Source organism: Rhincodon typus, chromosome 10, assembly GCF_021869965.1.
Source record: "Rhincodon typus isolate 14 chromosome 10, sRhiTyp1.1, whole genome shotgun sequence".
Lineage (NCBI taxonomy): Eukaryota > Metazoa > Chordata > Chondrichthyes > Orectolobiformes > Rhincodontidae > Rhincodon > Rhincodon typus.
In genome coordinates this window covers 56,362,329-56,385,315 of record NC_063341.1, presented here as the reverse complement: position 1 = coordinate 56,385,315, position 22,987 = coordinate 56,362,329, and the positions used below count along the sequence as shown (strand labels likewise).

The 22,987-nt window shown below is 39.7% G+C and overlaps 1 protein-coding gene across 1 annotated transcript in view; it reads left to right on the top strand.

The window, feature by feature from the left end:
• The window catches only part of LOC125484268, a 110,329-nt gene extending 98,790 nt beyond the window's left edge, over positions 1 to 11,539 (top strand). Inside the window, exons 4-5 of the mRNA XM_048602304.1 lie at positions 4,524 to 5,037; positions 10,196 to 11,539. Coding sequence (XP_048458261.1) covers positions 4,524 to 4,981 — 458 coding nt within the window. The 3' untranslated portion in view covers positions 4,982 to 5,037; positions 10,196 to 11,539. The remainder of the gene's footprint in view (positions 1 to 4,523; positions 5,038 to 10,195) is intronic.
• Positions 11,540 to 22,987: the final 11,448 nt, after the last annotated feature.

The following is a 22,987-nucleotide window of genomic DNA, read 5'->3' as shown; positions in this document are numbered from 1 at the left end:
CCTGCTCCTCTGATGCTGCTTGGCCTGCTATGTTCATTCAGCTCTACACCTTGTTATCTCAGATTCTCCAGCATCGGCAGTTCCTACTATCTCTAATCAGCTCTTGCCCTTCCACATACATGTAAATCCTATCCCTCATGATTCCCTCCAACAACCTGCCCACCTGTCACTGGTCTATAGTTCCCTGGCTTTTCCTTACCAAATTAAATAGTAGCATCACGTTAGCCAACCTCCAGTCTTCCGGCCCTTCACCTGTGGCTATCGATGATACAAATATCTCAGCAAGGGGCCTAGCAATCACTTCTCTAGCTTCCCACAGAGTTCTAGGGCACAGATCCCAGAGATTTATTCATCTTTATGTGTTTCAAGATGTTCAGCACCTCCTCCTCTGTAATATGGACATTTTTCAAGCTGTTGCTATTTATTTCCCTACATTGTCTATCTACCATAACCTTTTCCACAGTAGACACTGATGCAAAATACTCGTTTATTACCTCCCCCATCTCCTGCGGTTCCAAACATAGGCAGCCTTGTTGATCTTTAAGGGGCTCTATTCTTTCCCTAGTTACCCTTTTATCCTTAATGTATTTGTAGAATCCCTTTGGATACTTCTCAACCCTATTATCCAAAGCTATCTCATGTCCCCTTTATGCCCCAATTTCCCTTTTAAGTATACTCCTCCTGCCTGTATACTCTTCCAAGGATTTACTCGACATCTGCTGTCTATATCAGACATAGGCTTTCTTCTCATTCTTAACCAAAACCAATTTCTCTAGTCATCCAGCATTCCCTACACCTACCAGCCTCACCCTTCACCCTAACAGGAACATACTGTCTCTGGACTCTTTTATTTCATTTTTGAAGGCTTCCCATTTTCCAGCCATCCCTTTACCTGTGAACATCTGCCCCCAACCAGCTTTTGAAAGTTCTTGCCTAATGCCATGAAAATTGGCCTTCTTCTAATTTAGAACTTTAACTTTTAGATCAGGTCTATCCTTCTTCATCACTATTTTAAAACTAATAGAATTATGGTCACTGGCCCCAAAGTGCTCCCCCACTGATACCTCAATCACCTGCACTGCCTTATTTCCCAAGAGTAGGTCAACATAGAAACATAGAAGATAGCAGCAGGAGGAGCCATTTGGACCTTCAAGCCTGTTTTGCCATTCTTCACGGTCATGGCTGATCATCCAACTCAATATTCTAATCCTGCTTTCTCCCCATAACCTTTGATCCCATTTGCCCCAAGTGCCATATCTAGTTGCCTCATGAATACATTCAATGATTTGGCATCAATTTCCTGTGGTATTGAATTCCATAGGCTCACCACTCTTCAGATGAAGAAATGTCTCCTCATCTCCATCCTAAATTGTCTACCCTGAATCCTCAGACTGTGACCCCTGGTTCTGGACACACCCACCATTGAGAACATCCTCCCTGCATCTACCCTGTCCAGTCCTGTTAGAACTTTATAAGTCTCTATGAGATCCCCCCATTCATCTGAACTCCAGCGAAAACAACCCGAACCTAGTCAATCTCTCCTCATATGTCAGACCCACCGTCCCCGGAATCAGCCTGGTAGACCTTTGCAGCACTCCCTCGAGAGGAAGAGCATTCTTCCTCATGAAAGGAGACTTAAAACGCACACAAGTTTTGTACCTTCTTTAGTAGGTACATCCACATACTGAATCGGAAAATGTTCTTGTGCACACTTAACAAATTCCTCTCCATTCAAGCCCTTAACACTATGGCAGTCCCAGTCTATGTTTGGAAAGTTTAAATCCCCTATCATAACCACCCTAATATTCTTACAGGTAACTAAGATCTCCTTACAAATTTGTTTCTCAATTTCCCGCTAACTATTGGAGGTATATAATACAATTCCAATAAGGTAACCATCACTTTCTTATTTCTCAGTTCCACCCAAATAACTTCCCAGGACGTGCTGCCTGGAATATCCTCCCTAAATACCACCATAATGTCATCCCTAATCAAAAATGCCACTTCCCCTCCTCTCTTACACCCTCCCCCTTTCTATACTTCCTATAGCATCTATACCATTTCTATTTAACCCACAATCTCTGGGAAGAAATTTTTTTTCCAATCTCTCGATTTATTGCAGCCTGTCAATGTTAGCTTGTTGCTCGGAAAATTGTTGTCTAGTCTTGTGCGTCTTCTCTAGCTTAAAAAGAATTTATGCTTCAACATTGTCGAATTCCTTATTTTTTTCCTACTTTTCATTTTAAAACACCATAGAGTTTTCATCTATTCTTCTCTTTTCCAGTGCAAGGATGTTTGGTCACTTTTTACGTAATTAGATTCTGTACAGTTTGGAAACATTCTGATTAATCTTGATTCACAATTTATCCTAACACAAAATAAAAACAAAGAACCCAGAAACTCACCAGGTCTTGCATAAGGTTGTGAGGAACGGTCGCTCGACCTGAACCATTACCTCTGATTTCTTTCCACAGATGCTGCCAGACCTGAGCTTTTCCAGCAATTTCTGTTTTTGTTCTTGCGTAACACAGTTCCTAGTACTGTGCTAACTGTTCACAAACATACCTGTGTTTTTGAGATATTCAGTTATGACATCCTATAACACAGCCTGAAGTATCATTTAATTTTTTTCTTTAGTTATGTTTTCCAATCATTTACACAAAGCCACTTAGGGAGATTGTCAATCCTGTCTAAAGGATGCCATACTAATGAAGCAAGGGTTATATTTTGAGAGTGGGGCAAAACACTTTGATAAAAGTGTTGTAAAAAATGACTTGTCCATCATCTACTATCATCAATTGAGTGTGAAGGAATAATTTTAACATTGCGGTAATAATGCAAGTTGGAGTCTATAGCAAACTGTTTTTTAAATGGATGGCTCATCTATCATGTTAAAATCATGAGGCAAAATAGGAAACAATAACCATGGGTATACAAATAATTGAGGAAACCACAGGTCATAAAATGGTTAATGATAACAGCAGATTTGAACTAACATTCTTATAGGAAAGAAGCAGTCAACGTTTAGGGTATTACCCTTCATCAGGATTGTCCTGACTGTCCTGAAGAAGGGTAATACCTGAAATGTTGACAGCTCCTTTTCTCCAGATGCTGCCTGGATTGCTGTGTTCTTCCAGCCTTCTGTTTGTCTACCTTGGATTCCAGCATCTGCAGTTTAAGTGAGTTCCACCGATTCCTTCTTATACTGATGAGATAGTGATCAATCATCCATGTTGCAGACCAAGCAAGTACGAAATGTAGCCTTTCTGGATTTGCAAAACCAGTGGCAGAGGGTCACAAATCTCCCTGCAGTTGAATGCATATGTCAGGGATGATGGACCACATCACTATGGACTATATTTTAAGCATTTGCAAGTGTTTGGCTTCCACTCATGTCTGCATGTTATTTCTTTGTTCCAATTTCTATAAATGGAAGGGTATTGGCTAATGCTAATTGATGACTGAATTACATTTTACTGACAGTCAAACAGAGTCGGAAGTATCAACACTTGTATACAGCACAAGCACGGAGTTAAAATCTGAGGGTGTGTCATCCTTCCACTGCTTCTGAGTGCCTCAGAGAAACAAACCTGGGCAGTATTTTCGGAACCCTAGAACAAATTAGACATTTTCCTCTTTAGATGTGAAACATTCAGCCTAAAGGCAATGAGAGATAAGACAGATTAAAAAAAAAGGAGGAAAATTAACACAGGAGAAGATTTAGAATACTGTCAGCCAAATTCAACCCAGTAGCTAAGGAAGCAGTGCTTGTCAAACAGACAGTGTGATTATTCCAAAAGTTACAATTTTTATTTGGTGACAGCATCATTTGTAGTAGCATTCTTAGGATCTGAGTTTGTTACTGCACGCAGATCTAACACAATTATATTTTAAATAAAAACAGAAAATGCTGGAAATACTTAGAACTGACAGAACATCTTTGAAGTGTTTAATTGGGCTGGATTTTCATAACCAAGACAGGTAGTTTGAGTACAAAGTGTTCCTTTATGTTCTACCTTTGCTCTGGGGAATAGGGATGTAATACAGACAGGCACGCTGACCCTAGAAGCAGATTGATGGTGGTCATAGGAGCAATTGAGTGCTGAGTTGGGCTGATTATAAGACCTACTCCAGGTCTCTGGCACTTTGTCCAGGTTATTTGGTTATATTTTAGGCAAAGTAGCTCTCAAACCTTACACCCTATCACCATTCACCAACTCCATAATATATCCATGCACCTATGGCAGCTCCTGCCCTTGGCTCTTTATAGACCTCATGTGAACCCACGTCTGCATAACAAGGCATGGTTGAGAGCATAACTCTTAAGATTTTGGGAGGGATTTTGTTTACCCAGGTAAATTATATAACTTTTATACAACGCAACGTTAATCATTGTTACACAGGAATTGATTTGCTACAAACATGCGTCAATTAAACAAACTCAATTGGTAAGTATGTCTATACTGTAATTTTAAATGGAAAAGTCATAGTTCTGTATTATTTTAAAATTCTCCTTTTTATAGATCAGACTGCAATGTTAAACAGACTGGGAGAATTTGCAGAGGATGTGCGAAGCCGCTATGAACGATCATCAGGCCGTTCACATAAAGGCAAAGAACGAGCAAAGCCCTCACGGAGAAATAGACGGAGAGGATCCAGAAGAATGAAAAAGAATAAAAGTGAATGCCATATCAATACCTTGAGGCTCAGAGTTGAAGACCTGGGGCTTGGTTATAAATCAGATGAGATCGTACTTTTCAAATATTGCAGTGGAAACTGTCCACGGTACCGGTCGAATTATGACCTAACACTGTCCAAACTGTTAAATAAAAATGGGATTCTTTCTCATACTGATGAGATAGTGATCAATCATCCATGCTGCAGACCAAGCAAGTACGAAGATGTAGCCTTTCTGGATTTGCAAAACCAGTGGCAGAGGGTCACGAATCTCTCTGCAGTTGAATGCATGTGTCAGGGATGATGGGCCTCGTCACTATGGACAATGCATTCACTTTGAGGAACAATGGCCTAGGCAAGGTAACAAGTCTGTACAACACTTTTTTTCAGAGATAACAAGGTGGTGTTGACATTTGAGCATTAGGAGGGATAGGGGTATGAGGGTGGGTGTGCAGGAGAGAAGGGGTGGATTGCTGGGTCCTGTACTTCAATTTGATTGAGTCAAAGGGTAACTGATTTTTCAGTTGGACCATGAACCAGACTTAGTTCTGATCTGTGCTGCTCCTTTGCTGAAACTTACAAATCAACCAAAAAGAATTTGACATTGATTCTGTTTTCTGGTCTAAAGATTAGCAGTAACTTCAGGCTTTTAATGGCTCAGAAGTATGTAGTATGTCTCCGAGGGTTCCAAAATTTTGGAAATAATCATACTTTAGACTTGGAAAAGTTGGAGCTTTTTGTGTTTAATACAGATTGCCATGCTGTTGGTAACAAAATTTGCTTTAGGCCAATGGCCTGCTACATGTCACATGACTTTCCAATGCAGCCATGAATATGGCTCCCATGCTACACTTACGTACCAAATGTTCCCAGCTAATTGGTTCCTTGCTCTTTACAGACAACACAACAATATAAAACAGCCCTCTTTCTTTAAAATGCAATGCCCCTATTGCTGTAGTATTCCCCTTTTGTAGAATATTTTATAATTCATGTCATCACTCAGGTGGTAAGATGTTGTGTCTCTATCTTGTAGATTTGGCATTCATTGTGCTCAGTGGTGAGTTGGCATGCTGCACAGGCAATGTTGTGAGCATTGCTTCTGGTGTTGAAGGATTATGCTTGCTGTTGCTAATATTATCCCATTGGGTTGTGATTTTTTTCAGTGTTGTTGTTGGCAATATTTTTCATTTTTCCAGCTCAGTGGTAGATTGAATATGAACTGTTTTCTTCTCATTTGCTTACCGTTTTGGTCACAATTATATATGACTGTGGGGACTCAGCTTTGCAATAGCTTTTCCTGGACTCTGGGTTTTAATGATTGGACCCTGTACATGTAGTTTGTCCTTTCAACAGCTCAGGAGGAGATTTGGCATGTTTGTTGAAGTGTTGACCTCCTATTTCTGTGCTTCAGTGAAATGTTGCCTCACTTTCTCCTTGGGAATATATTTTGCTTGGCAAAACAGTCTTCAATTTAATAACTCCGCAGGTGTTAGCCTGGAGGGGTTTGGATCAGAGTGACAATAAGGCACAGTTTGGGTCTCTCATTATTTCATAGGGATTATTTTCACAGTCGAAATATGGCTTTCTGTCAACCCATTTTCTTGAGGGAAGAATAGTGATCAGGTGATGATGTTGAACCCATACTCTTCGGTAAATTTCTTAAATTCTCTGGATGTGAGCTGGGTTCGAGTGTTGTTTATTAATATTTCTGGAATTCCCTGCTCAGCAGACAGAACTCATACTGCAGAAATGGTTGTTGTGATTCTCAAGTCTTTCACCTTCTGTATAAAAGGTAACTTTGAATAGTAGTGTGTGACTCTAAGGTACCGTTCTTAATTGCATGCGAACAAATCAGCCCCTATGGCATGCCACAGTCTGTGTAGTACTTTACTAGCCACCTTCTGCCATGTGTTCCTTCATTTTTGGCCTATGTTGGAATGTAGATATCATATTTTCAGTGTCTTTGTACATGCCTGTCCAGTGCACAGTTCATCTGGCTTTGGGTTTACACTTCTCCATTCCCATGTGGTCTTCATGTGTCTCCTGGAGAAGTCCTTCCTGCATTGTTTTGAGTATGATTATTCTGGATCCAGTTAGTAGAGATCTATCTTACGGTACGATGTCTTCTTTGACTGGGCAGTAATGACACTTTGCTGGCTGTGCTTGCTGCATCTTGTCAGACCATCTCAGGACCACTTCCTGAGAGAGCATCTGTAGCTGGACCCATCTCTGATTTGACTCAGTTTAAGTCATGCTACATTCACTAGATGATGAATCTTTCTAACTAGATTTTCTATCTCCTGCTCCCCCTATGGCAACAACTGAGATAGGGTTTCTGGAAGCAGTATATCTCTCCCTGGCTTGAATTTCAGAGTGAATTTGTAACAAGCCTCATGAGTTACCTCTGAATTCTTGTTAGTGTGATACACAAATGTATCATGTGGATCTGCTCCAGCAGGCAGTGATCACTCTCCACCATGAAGTTTCTCCTGTAGAGAAATGTACAGAACTTCTGACATCCAAACATAACAGCCAAAAGCTCTCTTCGTTGGCAGACTGGATTCAGCTGAGGTTGGGGCTTTGGACATGAATATCGTGGACTTTCCCTCTTGTACCAGGGCTGTTCCCAGTCCTTTTATAAAAGCATCCAGTTGCAGAGTGACAGTTTTCTTTCTGTTGTTATTTGACAGACTTTGTCTCCTGGCAGATTAGCATTTTGAGTTTGTTGAAACTCCTGTCATGTGATTCTGACCATTGATAGTCTACATCACCTTTCATTAGCTCCTGCAGGTTTGCTGTCTGTTCTAGCATTCGTGGTGTGAAGGAGCAAGCCAATAAAACTTCATAACTCTCTTTTATCCCTTGGCGCTTCCATCCCAGAAGTAGCCATGATACTTTCAGGTCTTGACTTGGTTCTGTCAGGTGGGTAGAAGTGGCATTCTGTCACTTTCGCAATGCATTTATCTGCATTTAACTCAGTCCCAACTTTCCTGATGTAGATGGCTTTCATGATCTTTCTCAACTACATCATACATCTGGATATTAACTGCTCTGCTGACTGCACCTTTGCATTCCTTATAGGTTTTGTTTACTTTTTCCTGGAACTCATTCTAGCTTACTTTAAGGCTAAAGGTATCTGAGGAATTTATACCATTCATGGGGTTTATTGAATGTTGTCAATGGCAAAAATTCCATTTTTAGCTTCAGGTTCTAAAACCTCCTGAAAGCTTTTGCCTTGGCTAATGCTGATGGGATCTCTTTCAGTGTTAGAATGGTGTGGTCATCCCACTTGTACTGAAGAAGAGTCACAGTGGACTTGAAACATTAATTCTGTTTCTCTCTCCTCCATTATCGCCAGACCTGCTGAGTTTCTCCAGCATTTTCTGTGTGTTTCAGATTTCCAGCAACCACAGAATGGGTCAGGGTGGGTTAGGGTTCGGGTTAGGTGCAGTATTTTGCTTTTATTTTAGTGATCCCTCTTTATGGATTGGTTAAGGTCATTGGGATATAGGCAAATTCTTAGCTGTCCATTTTGCTTCTCTTTCATCCATTCAGTCTGCTCCGAGACTCTCCCATCACTTTCTTTGCTTCCATTAAATGGAGCTCTCTTTTCAGATTTACTTTTAGTTCCGTGAGTAATTCATGAGCGGCAATGAATTACTGGTTTCATCACTAAGTCACAGGCAATGTGATACTCCAAATCTTCAAAGCACCCTACCTTTTATCAAAACACACTGGATACATTTGTACCAGAACTTCTTTGCATCTGATCAGAGATGCTTTATCTTAGGTGTACTATCTTCAACCGTCGATGCTTTCTCCTTAAACTGTGGTTCACTGAGGTAATCTGCAGCCCTTCATAACTGTGCAACTCCAGGATAGCAAAACCATCTGTTTCAGTGTCATGAAACAAATAGCTAACATTTTGTACGTGCCTTTGATTCAGGTTGTTCTTAGCTGCTGAATCACATTCCCTCATATGCTGTTGACATGATGTTGTTCACTTTCAGAATGCCTTTTTTGGATAAATGTTTTCTTGCAAATTTTCAGGAATTATCTCATATAGTCTGTGAAGGATGATGCTATTCAACTCAGGTTTATGATCAACTCAGGTTTATGATTGTCACCTTATTTCTCATCCTCTCCTGATCTGAATTATAGTACGAATTCTGTTTTTCTGACAAATGTCATATTCAGATATTTTATGCCGTTGTATAATTTCTATGTCTGACATGTTCTCAAACTCACTGGTATCGTCCAGAGTTTGAATGTTTTTTCTCCCTACACAATTTCCCTGTTGCTCTGGTTTGGGTGACTCATTTATCACCTCCTTCATTTGCTCTGCAGATCTTTTCCCAGTGATTGACCTTTCCAACAGCTCTGCAGTTTGATCCATATGTGGAACTTTTCCTTCTATCTGTGAATTCATGTGATCGCCCTCAGATACTGCACATGTGTTTTTTAATACAATCTTCTCTTGCTGTTTAACTACACTGATGATGCTATCTTTCTCTAGGCTTAACTGAAGATTAGCTTCTTTCTGATTAACAGTTTCTGTACTTCAGGATGTGCAGCATACAAATTAACTGATCCATCAGCCTTTCGTGTGTATTTTTGGGCTTACATTTTCTGGCTGAATTTTTGAATCTTGTTGCAAAGTTGTCAATAGGCTCACCTATCTCTAGTCTGGGGCCTTGAAATTCATACTGGGAGATCTAATGATCTGAATTTGTTTAGAGATGGGTGCTGAATCATGTTGTCCTGTTTAGTAAGCTCCCCAGCTATTTAACACTGTGCCAATCTGCACTTTTGTTTAATATGAAAAGAGAAAATGCTGGAGAAGCTCAGCAGATCTGGCAGCATTTGTGGAGAGAGACGATTAATGTTTCGAGTCCGATATGACTTTTCTTCGGAACCGCAAAATAGTCATGTAAGACTTGAAATGTTAACTCTCTTTCTCTCTCCACAGATGCTGCTAGACCTGTTGAGTTTCTCTAGCATCTTCTCTTTTTATTTATTTCAGATCTCCAATGTCCGCAGTATTTAACTTTTATTTAGTTTTCCCAAATGCCTTCATGACATCATCAGAATTCCAGTTCATTACAGGCAGTGGCTGGGAATTCATTGCTGTATAGTCGACATTCCAATTTTTCATTTTCATGTGGTACACTCAGTTTTTCTTTCTCTCCTTGGCACAATGTTCCTGGTTCACACTAAATTAACTTAAAATGTTTTATGTTTACTTACAGGCATTTACTCCCAAGATTTTATGTCTTCTGGTTCCTATATGTTAGAAAAATCACTTAAGACTTGAAAAGTTAAAACCCTTTGTTTTTAATGCTGTCTAATAAGATGACTGTTTTAGGCCAGTGTCTTTTTACATTATCACATGACTGTCTAATGTAGCTGTGTTTGTGGCCTCCGGCACCCTTGCTCACCATAATTGGTTCGCAGCTAATCAGTTCCTAGCTCTTTACAGACAATACAGTAAAATATAACAGTACATGTCATTCCTCAGGTGAAAATACTGCCAAGATTTCTCCGTGTTAAGATGACAGGAATGCACTGGATTTGTTCTGTTCAGAGGAATACACCAAGTTTTATATTGTGCGGAGTATGGTATGACCACTAAAAAGTTCTGCATAATGTTTTTCTTGGAAGAATGCCATGAAGCTCTTCAGAAATAAACATATCAATGTACAGTTTTTGAATGGAATATGCAAAAGTCACAGTAAAGATACATGGAGCTTTTAAAATGTTCTTCAAAAGAAATGACATGGAATTATCCTCCGAGAAAGAATTTTTTTTTCAACAAATATCTTGTAGTCAAAAGCATTTGCTTCTTCAACAAGGATTCACAACGTAATCCCAGAAATGGAAGAGCCATTAAATTTTATCTGGAAAAAGCAAATTTGCTTCAGCTATATCAATGTGCGACATTTATTTTAATGGAATGCAATGAATATCGAAAGTGGAGAAAGCATGATTACCTCTATGAAACTATGCTGAACTCTCAAAAGGAAGATTCTTCAGGGCTGTCAAAGTTCTTAACTGAGAAAAATCACGTGAAATTGCAAAGTAAAACATCAGCAATTCACAGCAAGAAATGTATGGCATTATCTCAGAGAAACTGAGAATGTTCCAGAACAATGGTTTCCTCTTTCCCAACCTCCCAAGCTTTGTCTTGTTTGGATCTCAACCTTGTATACTCATTCATAGCCATTAATATTTCTTTTTAACCAGAGTGGATATATACGCATGTGTGTATAAGTATTTATACAACATAGAACTGAAGCTCCCTGGTTATTGTTTATTTAGTCTTCACTCCTATCCCACTTTTTAAGAGATTGGAGACCCTATTAATTCTCTAAAAGTATTCAAAGACCTCACTGTGCATATTGGAAACTCTTCAAAGAATAGAGTTTGGAGCCATTTCCATACGGTGATCTGAACTCTGTAACACTGCATCTTATGCATATGGAGAGACACCTTAATGCCGTTCATTCATTGATTTACTATTATCTTTTTCCAACATTATCTTATGTGTATGGTTTTCTTTCATTGAAACGATGATGCAGTTCATCAAAGGTAGAAATGGCAAACATATTGAAACATATTACAAGGTATGTGGTGCACATACTAAATAACTGAAACCAAATATTGGTTTTAGTCAGGATCATTTCTCTTCAAGTTATATCGTGTGCACATATGGAAACTTCAATCATTTTTAATTGGAACAGGGCAAAGTTCAGTTATAGACTGCCTTTTCATGAAATTATGATACCTGGTAAAATATTTAAGAGAGTATGTTCTAAACTATTATTACACTGACTAGTGTTCTGATACTACATAGTGGATTGTTGAAGGAGCTAAATCTGCCATCTGTCCCCTTTTATGAAGTATTGCAGAAATAATGTATGTGTGAATTTTCAAATAATAATCAGTTTGTTAGATCCCTTACAAAACAATTTATCAAATTTGCTTTCAAATAAGAATGGAGAAAGCTAGCTTAAATGAGAAATGAAAACATTCATATACCTAAGCAATTTTATTAACAGCTAATACTTATATCTGTTAAAGAAGACTATTAAGGGTTTCAAGCGTACATTTAGTTTGCATGCCAGCTTCTAAACATAATATTAATCTTGCTTTGTTCACAATATGAGCCACAGTGATTTGTATCCATGCAGGAACAGAGTCAGTATGTTTATGGACAACCAGAATGCTGTGAAACTTTAATAAGCAAAAGCTTATTAATGTCCTGATATACCTTACACCAATAGTGCTCATCCTGAATTCTTTTACGTTTTGCCTCTCAACTATCTTTGTCACAATAATATCTTCTGGTCTTCTCCAAAGTCACAACCAATGGCCTGTTTTGAGCTCCCACAGATCTGCTAAAGACAATAATTCAAGGCATTTTAACTTCAGTCTTCTTTTGTTTGATTCTTTGGGTGTGTTTTAAATTCAGTATATTTAAGTGGAATGGGTAGTTAATGGAGCACACGGGTGTTTTGCATTGAGCTTAAACTAAATCTTAGAAGTTTTCCAATTATACCTCCTAACTTTATTTATTGGCTCCCTATCTTGTTTACTGTTCTTTTGCCTTTAGATTACACGTCTCCCTTGACCTATGCTGTAATCAGACTCGCACCTTAATTCTATTTAAAGTTACATATCTTGCAAAATAACAGCAGGTTACAAAGCGACCATTGAAACCTTCAGTTGATCTAATTGTTGTAACATCACCTATAAACCATGGCAGTACGCTTTCACATAATACCCTGCTGTTGTAGATGATCAATCATCTCTGGGTCGTTTTTTTTCATTACGGATGGTGGTTTAGTTGACTCTTCTCCTTTTATTTACTGGCTTTAGTAGTTATAATGAAATTACTCAGTCTGAGTCTAGTTCTTAATAGATATTACACAAATCACCCAACTACTTTAATTGCTTGTTCTCAGAAAGATCTTACTGGATAATGTGGGAAATTAATCTTTCCCCCAAGGGTTGCGTTGAAGTAAGGACAAATAACTGGCAGAAACCTATTAGGAGTTCTAAAGAACTTCAAACCTATATTAACTGTGCTTACAATAAATCTGGGATCAAACATAAAAAAAATTTGTTAAGTTGTCCTTTTACATTCCATTGAATAGACTTAATATTCATCAAAGAAAGCATTGTCACATCAGTTGCCACCTAAGAATTTCATACCTGCTGAGACTATATGAAAGTTAAATAACAATTTCTTCTTCTTATTACTTGTAAGTCTTCAGTGCCTTTTTTTCCCAACAGGCCTCACGATTGCGTCAATGGAAAAATTCCTCTCATTCTTATTTTGTTCTGTTAATTGCAACTTGTGAAAATTTGATATAGTACCTTAGTTGGATTCATATTCACTCTTTGGAACCAAATAGTTAGCATGGCAATGTGCAATCCAGATCTAAAAATAAACATAATAATTTCATGCCCAGTACTAAAATTGGCAGTGACCAGTTATAGAATTAATCCTTTTCAAGAGCATTATTGCATATCGTCTCTGATATGGGGATATGACACTGAGAAGATCTCCATTCCACTTGTAATAATTCATATATTCATTTGAAAAGAGCTGGTTTGTGACATGGAGCTTAGGGCCTGTGCAACTGAAAGCAGAACCACCTATAATGGTATGATTAAATTCAATACTATAGAACTCTTAATAAGTTGAATGTAGTCAATGGACCATATAAATAGCCTGCCATTTAACAATATTGATTTTCAAATTTTTTTCTTTGCCACATAAGTATCATCTATGGTGTATCTAATCAAAGAGAAATAGTCTGTAGATGATAGTTTTATTAAGTTTGAGAATGGGAAAAGTAATGCTTGCATTTATATCATATCTTATGTCTCTCAGAAACACATGAATATGTCACATGTATTGAGTTATTTGCAGAGATCAGTCCAGGCATATGAAACAGCAACTCTGAATACAGCAAAATTCCTTGAACATCAAGCAGGAAAACAATACAATACACTCACAAAGAAAATATAAAGATCCTGGAGCTATTCCAGTGGTATTTCCCTTCCTGAAAGCAAATAGGTCTGTATGGTCAACTAGAATAATTGAATGAGGATGAAAAGAACAAAAGCAAGCAACACATTTTTCAACCACCACTATGCCAGTATTTGTTTATTTAATGAGAGCACTTATAAGTCATAAAATGAATCACATCATAGAATCCCTACAGTCTTCTCCCTCAAAAAAATGCTTTGCAAAATGCATATCCCTAAGATACAAATGTCATGTTTTGTATGTGAACACCTCAATGCTGCTCTGTGACTGAGTATTAAGTACTATATTAACAGAATAACAGTTGAGAATGTATATGTTGCAAAGCAGGCTACACAGAGAAACTTTGACAACAAAGTCCCTTCAGTAATTCTTGGCCTAGAGCATTTCTGCTTTTTAAATAATTCAATGCAGCTATGATAGAGACAGTGGAATTTCTATTCACTTTAACATTAAATTATATGGCAGCCTGATTGGATCAAAGGAAAAATACAGAGGTCCAAAGACTGGCATTTAATTCAGTAGTCTGACCACGAAATAAGGCAGCTTGATCAATGTTTTCAGTTTAAGTTGAATATGATACTGATGGGGAAATCTCTGATCTCAAAATAAGTGCTGAATTCCAATTCAGTGGCTTTTATAGAACTGAAGCAGGTAAAATTCCTTCTGATTTGCAACATGTTGTTGATAACACAACCACGAAATCGGGGTGGTGGAATGGCTGCCTGTTGCATACTCTGACCAAATTTTCTTGTTGGAAGTGAAATCAGGCAGAGCATCTGGTCAATTCATTATTTATGTCTTGCATTGATGCTAAAATGGAATTTCACCCCTTATGATTTTAATAACAAATCTGTTTCGTGCATGAGTGTTATTTGTATCACTGGTTCTTGTTGTGATATTTGCTAAAGGGATGTCTTATTTACTGATGTTTTTGAAAATATGACTGCATTTTTTTTGTTTAATGATTTCTCCCCTCTCCATCATTGTGGCTAGACAGCCATTTCAGTTCCTCCATCTGTTTGAGAGAGGGTGTACAAAGGGAGTTTGGGTGTCTGTCTCACTCTTGCTCATGGTCACTCACTGTTCCATTTAGAAACACCTTACCTCTGTTTGACAGCTTTCACCGTCCAGAGGAAAACAAAATATTTTAAAAAACCGTAACACTTGGAAATGAATTGTAGTTTTCCGGTTTTAATGGTTTTTGCTTTTTGGTGGGTGGCAAAATTGGGACTTTGACCGTATTTCATGGTTGGGTGATGGGAATGAGAACCTTATCCAACCACACCATAACCGTCAAACAGGCACTAAAATCCATTGAATGCCACCTAGCTACTCACTATCAATAAGTGAAATATAGAGCCATTGATGGAGCAGGGTCACATGCCAGTTAAAAACTGATAACAGACTTATGTCTGCACATTAGTGCATTTAAAGGGTCTGTTGGGTGAAGTAGTCTTTTGGCACATTTCTATACCATTGCAGTTTCATGTACAGCACACAATTTTATATTTGGTCATTTTGCTCATAAACAAAGCTTTTCACTGTACTTCGGTACACGTGACAATAAATCAATCAAACAAAACGTGCGCAGGTGAAACAGGTTAAATGTAGCATCCAACACTGAAACTCTAAAATTATCACTATATTGCAAAGACTTTAAAATAGTTATCAGCTAGCACTCAACAAAAGAGGATTTTTTGTTTTTTTAAAAAAATTCCATTGAAGTGAATGGTTTATGAGAAACATTAAGGTGAAAGGCCATCAACCAATTCGCTCACATGAACACATGGTTCAAACAGATGTTTTGAGTGCAAGCCAGCCATGTTGGATGCTATGCATCTCTATGCATTAAAGAAACTTATTAGGCAAAGTATTTATTATAGTTAAGTTATTTATTTATTTTTATCAATCTCATCCTTTACAGATATAAGATCCTATTTATTTGAAGTGAAATATGGGGCCATGTCTCTGACAGCATTTTTTTATATTGTAATTTAATCTCAACCATGCAGAATGTCAACACAAAACCTCTGTAAAACAAAAGTTTTTCCAATGCAGTATTTTAAGATATTTGAAATAAATTTTTGTGATACTATGCAAAGTTTGTTTGTTCTCATTATTCCTGAATAAACAGTTCAGATTATATTCATCATATTTACAGAAAAGCCTCCAGAGAGACTTAAAGGAGTCCATGGTTTTGAACAATCAGAAACCCTAGATTCGATCAATTCAAACTGATCATGTATAAGCCCTCTGTGCTGTCTGCTGTAAAGGTTGAAGAGAAATAACTTTGGAAATCTTATCTCAATGGCTACATGCCTGATAATTTGGAATATTTTTATAACATCAATGAGGTCAAGAATGTTTCTGTAGGAAGTAGAGGGATTGTACTTATTTCCATGAAGTTAGATTTAAGGTGCATTGTGAGGCAATGCTTAGGCACGTTTTCCCAGTATTTAGATCTTTAGAACAGTACAAGTGTCAATTGCTGACATGAGCTTAGACAATGAACATATAGGCACCTTTATTACATGTGAGTGAGTTCCAATCACATTTAAGACTGTTGTGACTCATGTTGCTGTTGATTCATAGGCAAAAAATATACTATATGTGAATTTTCACACAGCGAGATGCCATAGACAGTAAATGCTGTGAATGATCAGTTAATTCCTTTTTGATTACTTTGATTGAAACACAAATATTGCCAGGATACCACAATGTTTTTCTTCAAGTAATTATCACATAATCTTTTATGTTCATTTGAACAGGCAACACCTTGGTTTATGATCTCATATGAAAGGAATTTTGCCTTCAACAATGTGGCACTTTGCCACTACTGTGGCAACCTTGATAAGATCAACCTTGATAATTTGCTCAGATAGCAGTGTAAGGCTTCAACCTGCAAGCTTCTAATTCACAGGCAAGAATATTATTAATGGAACCAAGCTAACACTTCAGGCAGTAGTAGAACATTTTCTATTGCCAACACAAATACTTCCCAACTTGGTGGGAGGGAGAAAAATATAAATCACTCTAAGTGGCTGTGAGATAAAGTTTATTAAAAAGATAAAAATAACACTTCTTTGTGATTATTCACTTTAGTCATAATTTGGGCTAACTTTCAAGGAATACAGGAATGTACAGAAATGGAAAAGTCTGTCATTATCAGCTGGTAAAAGACACTAATTAGATTCCAGCCGGAGTATAGTGTACAGTTTTGGACATAAGATTTTAGCAGGGATGTGAATGCATTGAACAGTGCAGAGGAGGTTTGTGAGAATGGTTCCAAGGATGAGAAACTTCAATTCTGAATATAGATTGGAGAAGTTGAGACTGTTTTCCTTGGAGTGAAGAAGGCTAAGAAGGTATTTAATTGAAATGTTCAAAATTGTGAGAGGTCTGCACAGAGTAGGTAAGGACAAACTGTTCTAACTCTTAGAAAGATGGCACAGTTGGCACAGACTTAAAGTGATTTTCAAACAAAGTAAATGTGATGTGAGAAGGAACATTTTCAAGCAGTGAGTGGTTTGGGTTTGGAATGCGCTGCCTTGAATTGTGAGGGAGGCAGGTTCAATTGATGCATTCAAGAGGACATTAGATAACGATACTGTGCAGGGCCATGGGGAAAGGGTGGAAGGATGGATTAAGTCATGATGCTTGTTCGGAGAGCTCAGGCAGAGACGATGGGCTGAAAGAGTGCCTTCTGCACTGTAACAATTCTGTGGTCTAAGTTTTCATTAGCTCTTTGAAGCAAAGAAGTCCAAAAATATGCATTCTGTCAGATATGTCAGTGGACAAGTGGCTTAGTACAGATTATCGATATTTAGTGGAGCCATGGGCACTTTCCCTCCCTTTATTAAAAATAATCACCTGTCCAGAGTTTCCATATAAATAAATGTGCTAAAATAATGCTTTCTTCACTCTGTGATTTCCCTTGCGTCACACTACTAATTTATATGTCCTCTCGTATAATTTATGGCTTAGTGTATACATTACTTTTTAACACTGTTCAGGTTTATATGACATTGCTGTGCAGTGTACATTTCAGTACCCCATATGTAACACCATACTAGTGCTTATTGCCACTCCTTGAGATCAGATCAGCCTTTGCCAAAATATATTATGGAGATAGCCTAGATCCTACATACTATTTTAATTTAGAGGCAAGTGCAAGGTGCTGCATTTCAGATATTATTTGATTGGTCAACCACTAAATTTTAATCAAAACACAATTTATTCTTATAATGCAATTAAAATGCCTAAAAACAAAGAATCAATATAACTGCACTCAACTGACATACTTAACAAGATATTTGTATTATTTAACCATTAATCATTAACTGTTCCAATTATAGAAGAACCCCATGAACACCCTTTGACAAAATGCAATGCAGCAAAACAGTTATTATTCTGACATGCTGTCTCTCTCCGGTGCAGCGGAAAGAAACAATCTGCCCCTTCTGAATTCTAAGAGGAAAACTGTCTCTCTAAGTTTTCAATCTAGCAGTAATGAGAATTCAAGTTATCCATTCCAGCAGCTAACTAACAAAAAACCCAACTGAAAGCAAGATCAAAGTCCTCTGGGTCTGTGTCAGCCTGATCCAACCTACTCATGAGGAGCAGGAAAGTCAACTTTTCGGGCCAAAACTCTCTGTCAGGAGAGAGGAGATAGAGAGGAGCCCAGAAATAAATAGTGAGGTGAGGTGGTTGGTAAGTGGGATGGAAGTAGGTCGATGTAGGGAGGGAGTTATTGTGGTGGATCAGTGGGAAGGGTGGAGTGGATAGGTGAGTTAGAAGATGGGCAGGTTCGGGGAGCAGAGATTTTGAAGTTGGTGAAGTTACGGGTGCTCCGCAAACAGATCCCCGAGTCTGCGTTTGGTCTCCCCGATACAGAGGAGACCTCATCGGGAGCAACAGATACAGTAGATGAAGTTACATGAAGTGCAAGTGAATCTCTGCCGGATTTGGGAGAATTGTTTGGGGCCTTGGACAGAGGTGAGAAGGGAGGTGTAGGAGCAGGTGTTGCATCTCCTGCAGTTACAGAGTGTGGTGGAGGGGTTGGTGGGGAGTGTGGAGCTGACGAGGGAGTCGCAGAGTGAATGGTCCCTACGAAAAGCAGACAAGGGTAGGGAGGGAAATATCTTTCTGGTGGTGGGGTCTGATTGTAGGTGGTACAAATGGTGGAGGATGATGCGTTGGATTCGGAGTTTGGTGGGGTGGTATGTGAGGGCTAGGGGGACTGTATCCTTATTGTTGTTGGGGGAAGAGGGTTTGAGGGCAGAAGTGCGATAAATGGGGGAGATGCGGTTGAGGGCATTCTTAATAACAGAGGAGGGGAAACGATGGTCTCTAAAGTAGGAGGATATCTAGGAATTCCTAAAGTAGAACACCTCATCCTGGGAGCAGATGTGGCAGAAGAAGAGGAATTGTGAGTATGGGACAGAATTTTTGCAGGAGAGTGGGTGAGAGGAGATGTACTTGAGGTAATTGTGGGAGTCAGTAGGTTTGAAATGGATGTCAGTGGTAAGTTGGTTACTGGAGATAGAGACGGAGAGGTCCAGGAAGGGGAAGGAGGTGTCAGAAATGGTCCAGGTGAATTTGAGGGCATGGCGAAAGGTGTTGGCGAAGTTGAGGAACTATTCGAGCTCCTCGTGGGAGCATGAGGCAGCACTGATACAGTCATCAATGTAGAGGAGAAAGAGGTGAGGGATGGTGCTGGGGTAGTTGTGGAAGACGGACTGTTCCATGAATCCTTCAAAGAGGCAGGCATAGCTTGGGCCATGCAGGTGCCCATAGCCACTCCTTTGGTTTGTAGGAAGTGGGAGGAATCAAAGGAAAAATTGTTGAAAATGAGGACCAGTTCCACCAAGCGAATGAGTGTGTCAGTGGAGGGGGACGGGGTGGGCCTATGGGAGAGGAAGAAGGGCTTTTAGGTCATCCTAGTGGGGGATGCAGGTGTACAGGCATGGTGAAGATGAGGTATTGGGTGCTGGGGAATTGAAAGTTTTGGAAAACGTGATGGGCATGGGTCATGTTCTGAATGTAAATGGGAAGTTCCTGGACCAAAGGTGAAAGAACCGAATTGAGGTAGGAGGAGATGAGCTCAGTTGAGGAGGAGCAAGCAGAGATAATGGGTCGACCGGGGCAGTCGGGTTTATGGATCTTGGGTAGGAAATAGGAGGCGCTGGGTTGGGGAACTATCAGTTTGAGGCTGTGGACAGGAGATCTCCTAAGGTGATGAGGTTGTTGATGGTCTGGCTGATGATATCTTGGTGATCAGAGGTGGGTTTGTGATCATAGGTCAGCAGGAGGAGGTTTCATAGAATTAGCTTCTGACCTCCATGATGTAGACGATGTTGGCATTGAGTCCTCACCCTCAACAATTTTTCCTTTGATTCCTCCCACTTTCCACAAACCAAAAGGGCACCCGTATGGGCCTGAGCTATGCCTGCCTCTTTGTAGGATTCATGAAACAGATCCTCTTCGACAACTACACCGGCACCCATCCCCTACCTTTTTCTCCGCTATGTTGATGACTGTATCGATGCTGCCTCATGCTCCCATGAGGAGCTTGAACAGTTCATCAACTTCACTAACACCTTCCACCACGCCCTCAAATTCACCATTTCTGATACCTCCCTCCCCTTCCTGGACCTCTCCGTTTCCATCTCCTGTAACCGATTCACCACTGACATCCATTTCAAACCTACTGACTCCCACAGCTACCTCGACTACATCCCCTCTCACCCAACCTACTGCAAAAATTCTATCCCATACTCACAGTTCCTCCGCCTCGGCTGCATTTGCTCCCAGAATAAGGTACTTTAGGACTTCCCAGATATCCTCCAACTTTAGAGACCGTTGTTTCTCCTCCTCTGTAATTAAGAATGCCCTCAACCACATCTCCCCCATTTCCTGTGCTTCTGCCCTCGAACTCTCTTCCCCCAACAACAATAAGGATAGAGTCCCCCTAGCGCTCACATACCACCCCACCAACCTCCGAATCCAACGCATCATCCTCCACCATTTTTGCCACCTACAATCAGATCCTACCACTAAAAAGATATTTCTCTTCCCTCTCCTGTTCGCTTTCCAAAGGGACCGTTCACTCCGTGACTCCCTCATCAGTTCCACACTCCCCACCAACCCCTCCGCCACAGTCAGGAACATTTCCTGCAACCGCAGGAGATGCAACACCTGCTCCTATAGCTCCCCTCTCACCTCCATCTAAGGCCCCAAACAATCCTCCCAAACCCGACAGAGATTCACCTGCACTTAATCTAACCTCATCTACTATGTCCATTGCTCCGATTGTGGTCTCCTTTATAACCTTGGAGACCAAACGTAGACTCAGGGATCGATTTGCGGAGTGTCTGCACTCTGCATAAGCCAAACAACCTGACCTTCCAGTTGCCATCCACTTTAACTCCCCTTCCCACTCCCTTGTTGACATGTCCATCCTTGGCCTCATCCACTGTCAGAGTTTGGCCAAATGCAAACTGGAGGAGTAACACCTCATATTTCACCTTGGGAGCTTACAGCCCGATGGCCTAAATATTGACTTCATCAGCTTCAAAATCTCTGCTCCCCCAACCGTCCATCTTCTGACTCACCTAACCACTCCATCCTTTCCACTGACCAACAACAATAACCCCCTACCTGCATCCACCTGTCTCCATCTCACCAACCCTCCCCCCAGCCCCACACCCTCTCTCTATTTATTTCTGGGCTCCACTCCCCCTCCCCACTCAGTTTCAGCCTGAAATGTTGATTTCCCTGCTCCTTAGAAGCTGTCTGACCTGCTGTGCTTTTCCATGTTCACATTTATTGACTCTGGCTTCCAGCATCTGCAGTCTTTGCTGTCTCCCGCCCACTCATGAATCTTTTCTCTTAATCTAAAAGAACACCTAGGGAAAAACGCAAAGCTATACACAAGATGCCTGCCAGGAGGAGACACCTCGGTGCCAATGTGACAAAAACGTTTTGCAAGAGAATCGGGACAGATCACGTCTCTTAACGGCACAGGATCATCACACCACCTACATATTGGCAACTCTTCCAAAATAGCATTTAGGGATATCCTTAGTTTGTTTTTATTCGTTCAGAGTTGTGAGTTTCGCTGGCCCTTCCTCATTAGTTTTGAGATTGTGGTGGTGATCAACCTTTACAAACCATAGCAGTCCAATTGTAGGTACATTCAATGCCATTAGGGAGGGAATTCCAGGATTTTGATCCAATGACATTTAAGAAATAGCGATATATTTCTGGATTGTGAGTGGCTTGGAGGGGAATTTGCAGGTGGTGATGTTCTGCTGCCCTTGTCTTTCTAGATGGTAGTGGTCATGCATTTGGAAGGTTCTGTCTAAAAACCCTGGGTGCATGCCTACAGTGTATCTTGTAGATGGTGCACACTGCTACTAGTGGGTGTGGGGCTTTGAAATTGCAAGGTGTTATTCTGAGTGTTATTTCAATTTACAAAGTTATGCCTTTATGTTTCTTAAGATACACACTTCTCATTAAAACCCCTGGCAAGAAAATTAAAATGTAACACAAAACAAAAATAATCCTCAGGTGAGCCATAGTTAGAATGATCAAATACAAAATTATTAATGTGCTGGACTGTGAATACATCAGAAGTGACTGATCGAATTTTGGCATCATTCAGTAAATATGTCTCTATTGGCAGTGATTCTCTGAAGGAATTGTGGACCTTATGAACTAGGCTTGAAAGGCCATAATTGAGTCTGGTCAATCAATTTTCATCTGATGTAGGCATTTCTGACTTCCCAGAGGGCAGTTATAAATCAATCATTGCTGTGGGTCTGGAGTCACATGTAGACCAGACCAGGTAATGTTGATAGATTTCCTTCCCCAGAAGAAATTAGGGAACCAAATATTGTTTTCACAACAATCAGCGGTTTTATAGTCACTATTAGACATTCCAGGATTTTTTTTGTATTAAGTTCAAATGTCACCATCTGCCATGGTGAAATTTGAACACGCATCCCCAGAATATTAACCTGGGATTCTGAGCTACTAGTCCAGTGACATTACCACTGCTCCACCATCTCCCCTTGTGGTCTTGGTGGCAAATGCTAACTTTTAAAAAAAAACTTGCAGTTAAAAAAAAATGAACTTCCAGTTGAAAGCTAAAAGAATGACATGAAAAGATTTCATGTTTTTAAACAATTACTGTAACAAATGACTGAAAAAAATAACACTATTGGTTGAACACAATTTTCCTTTCGGATG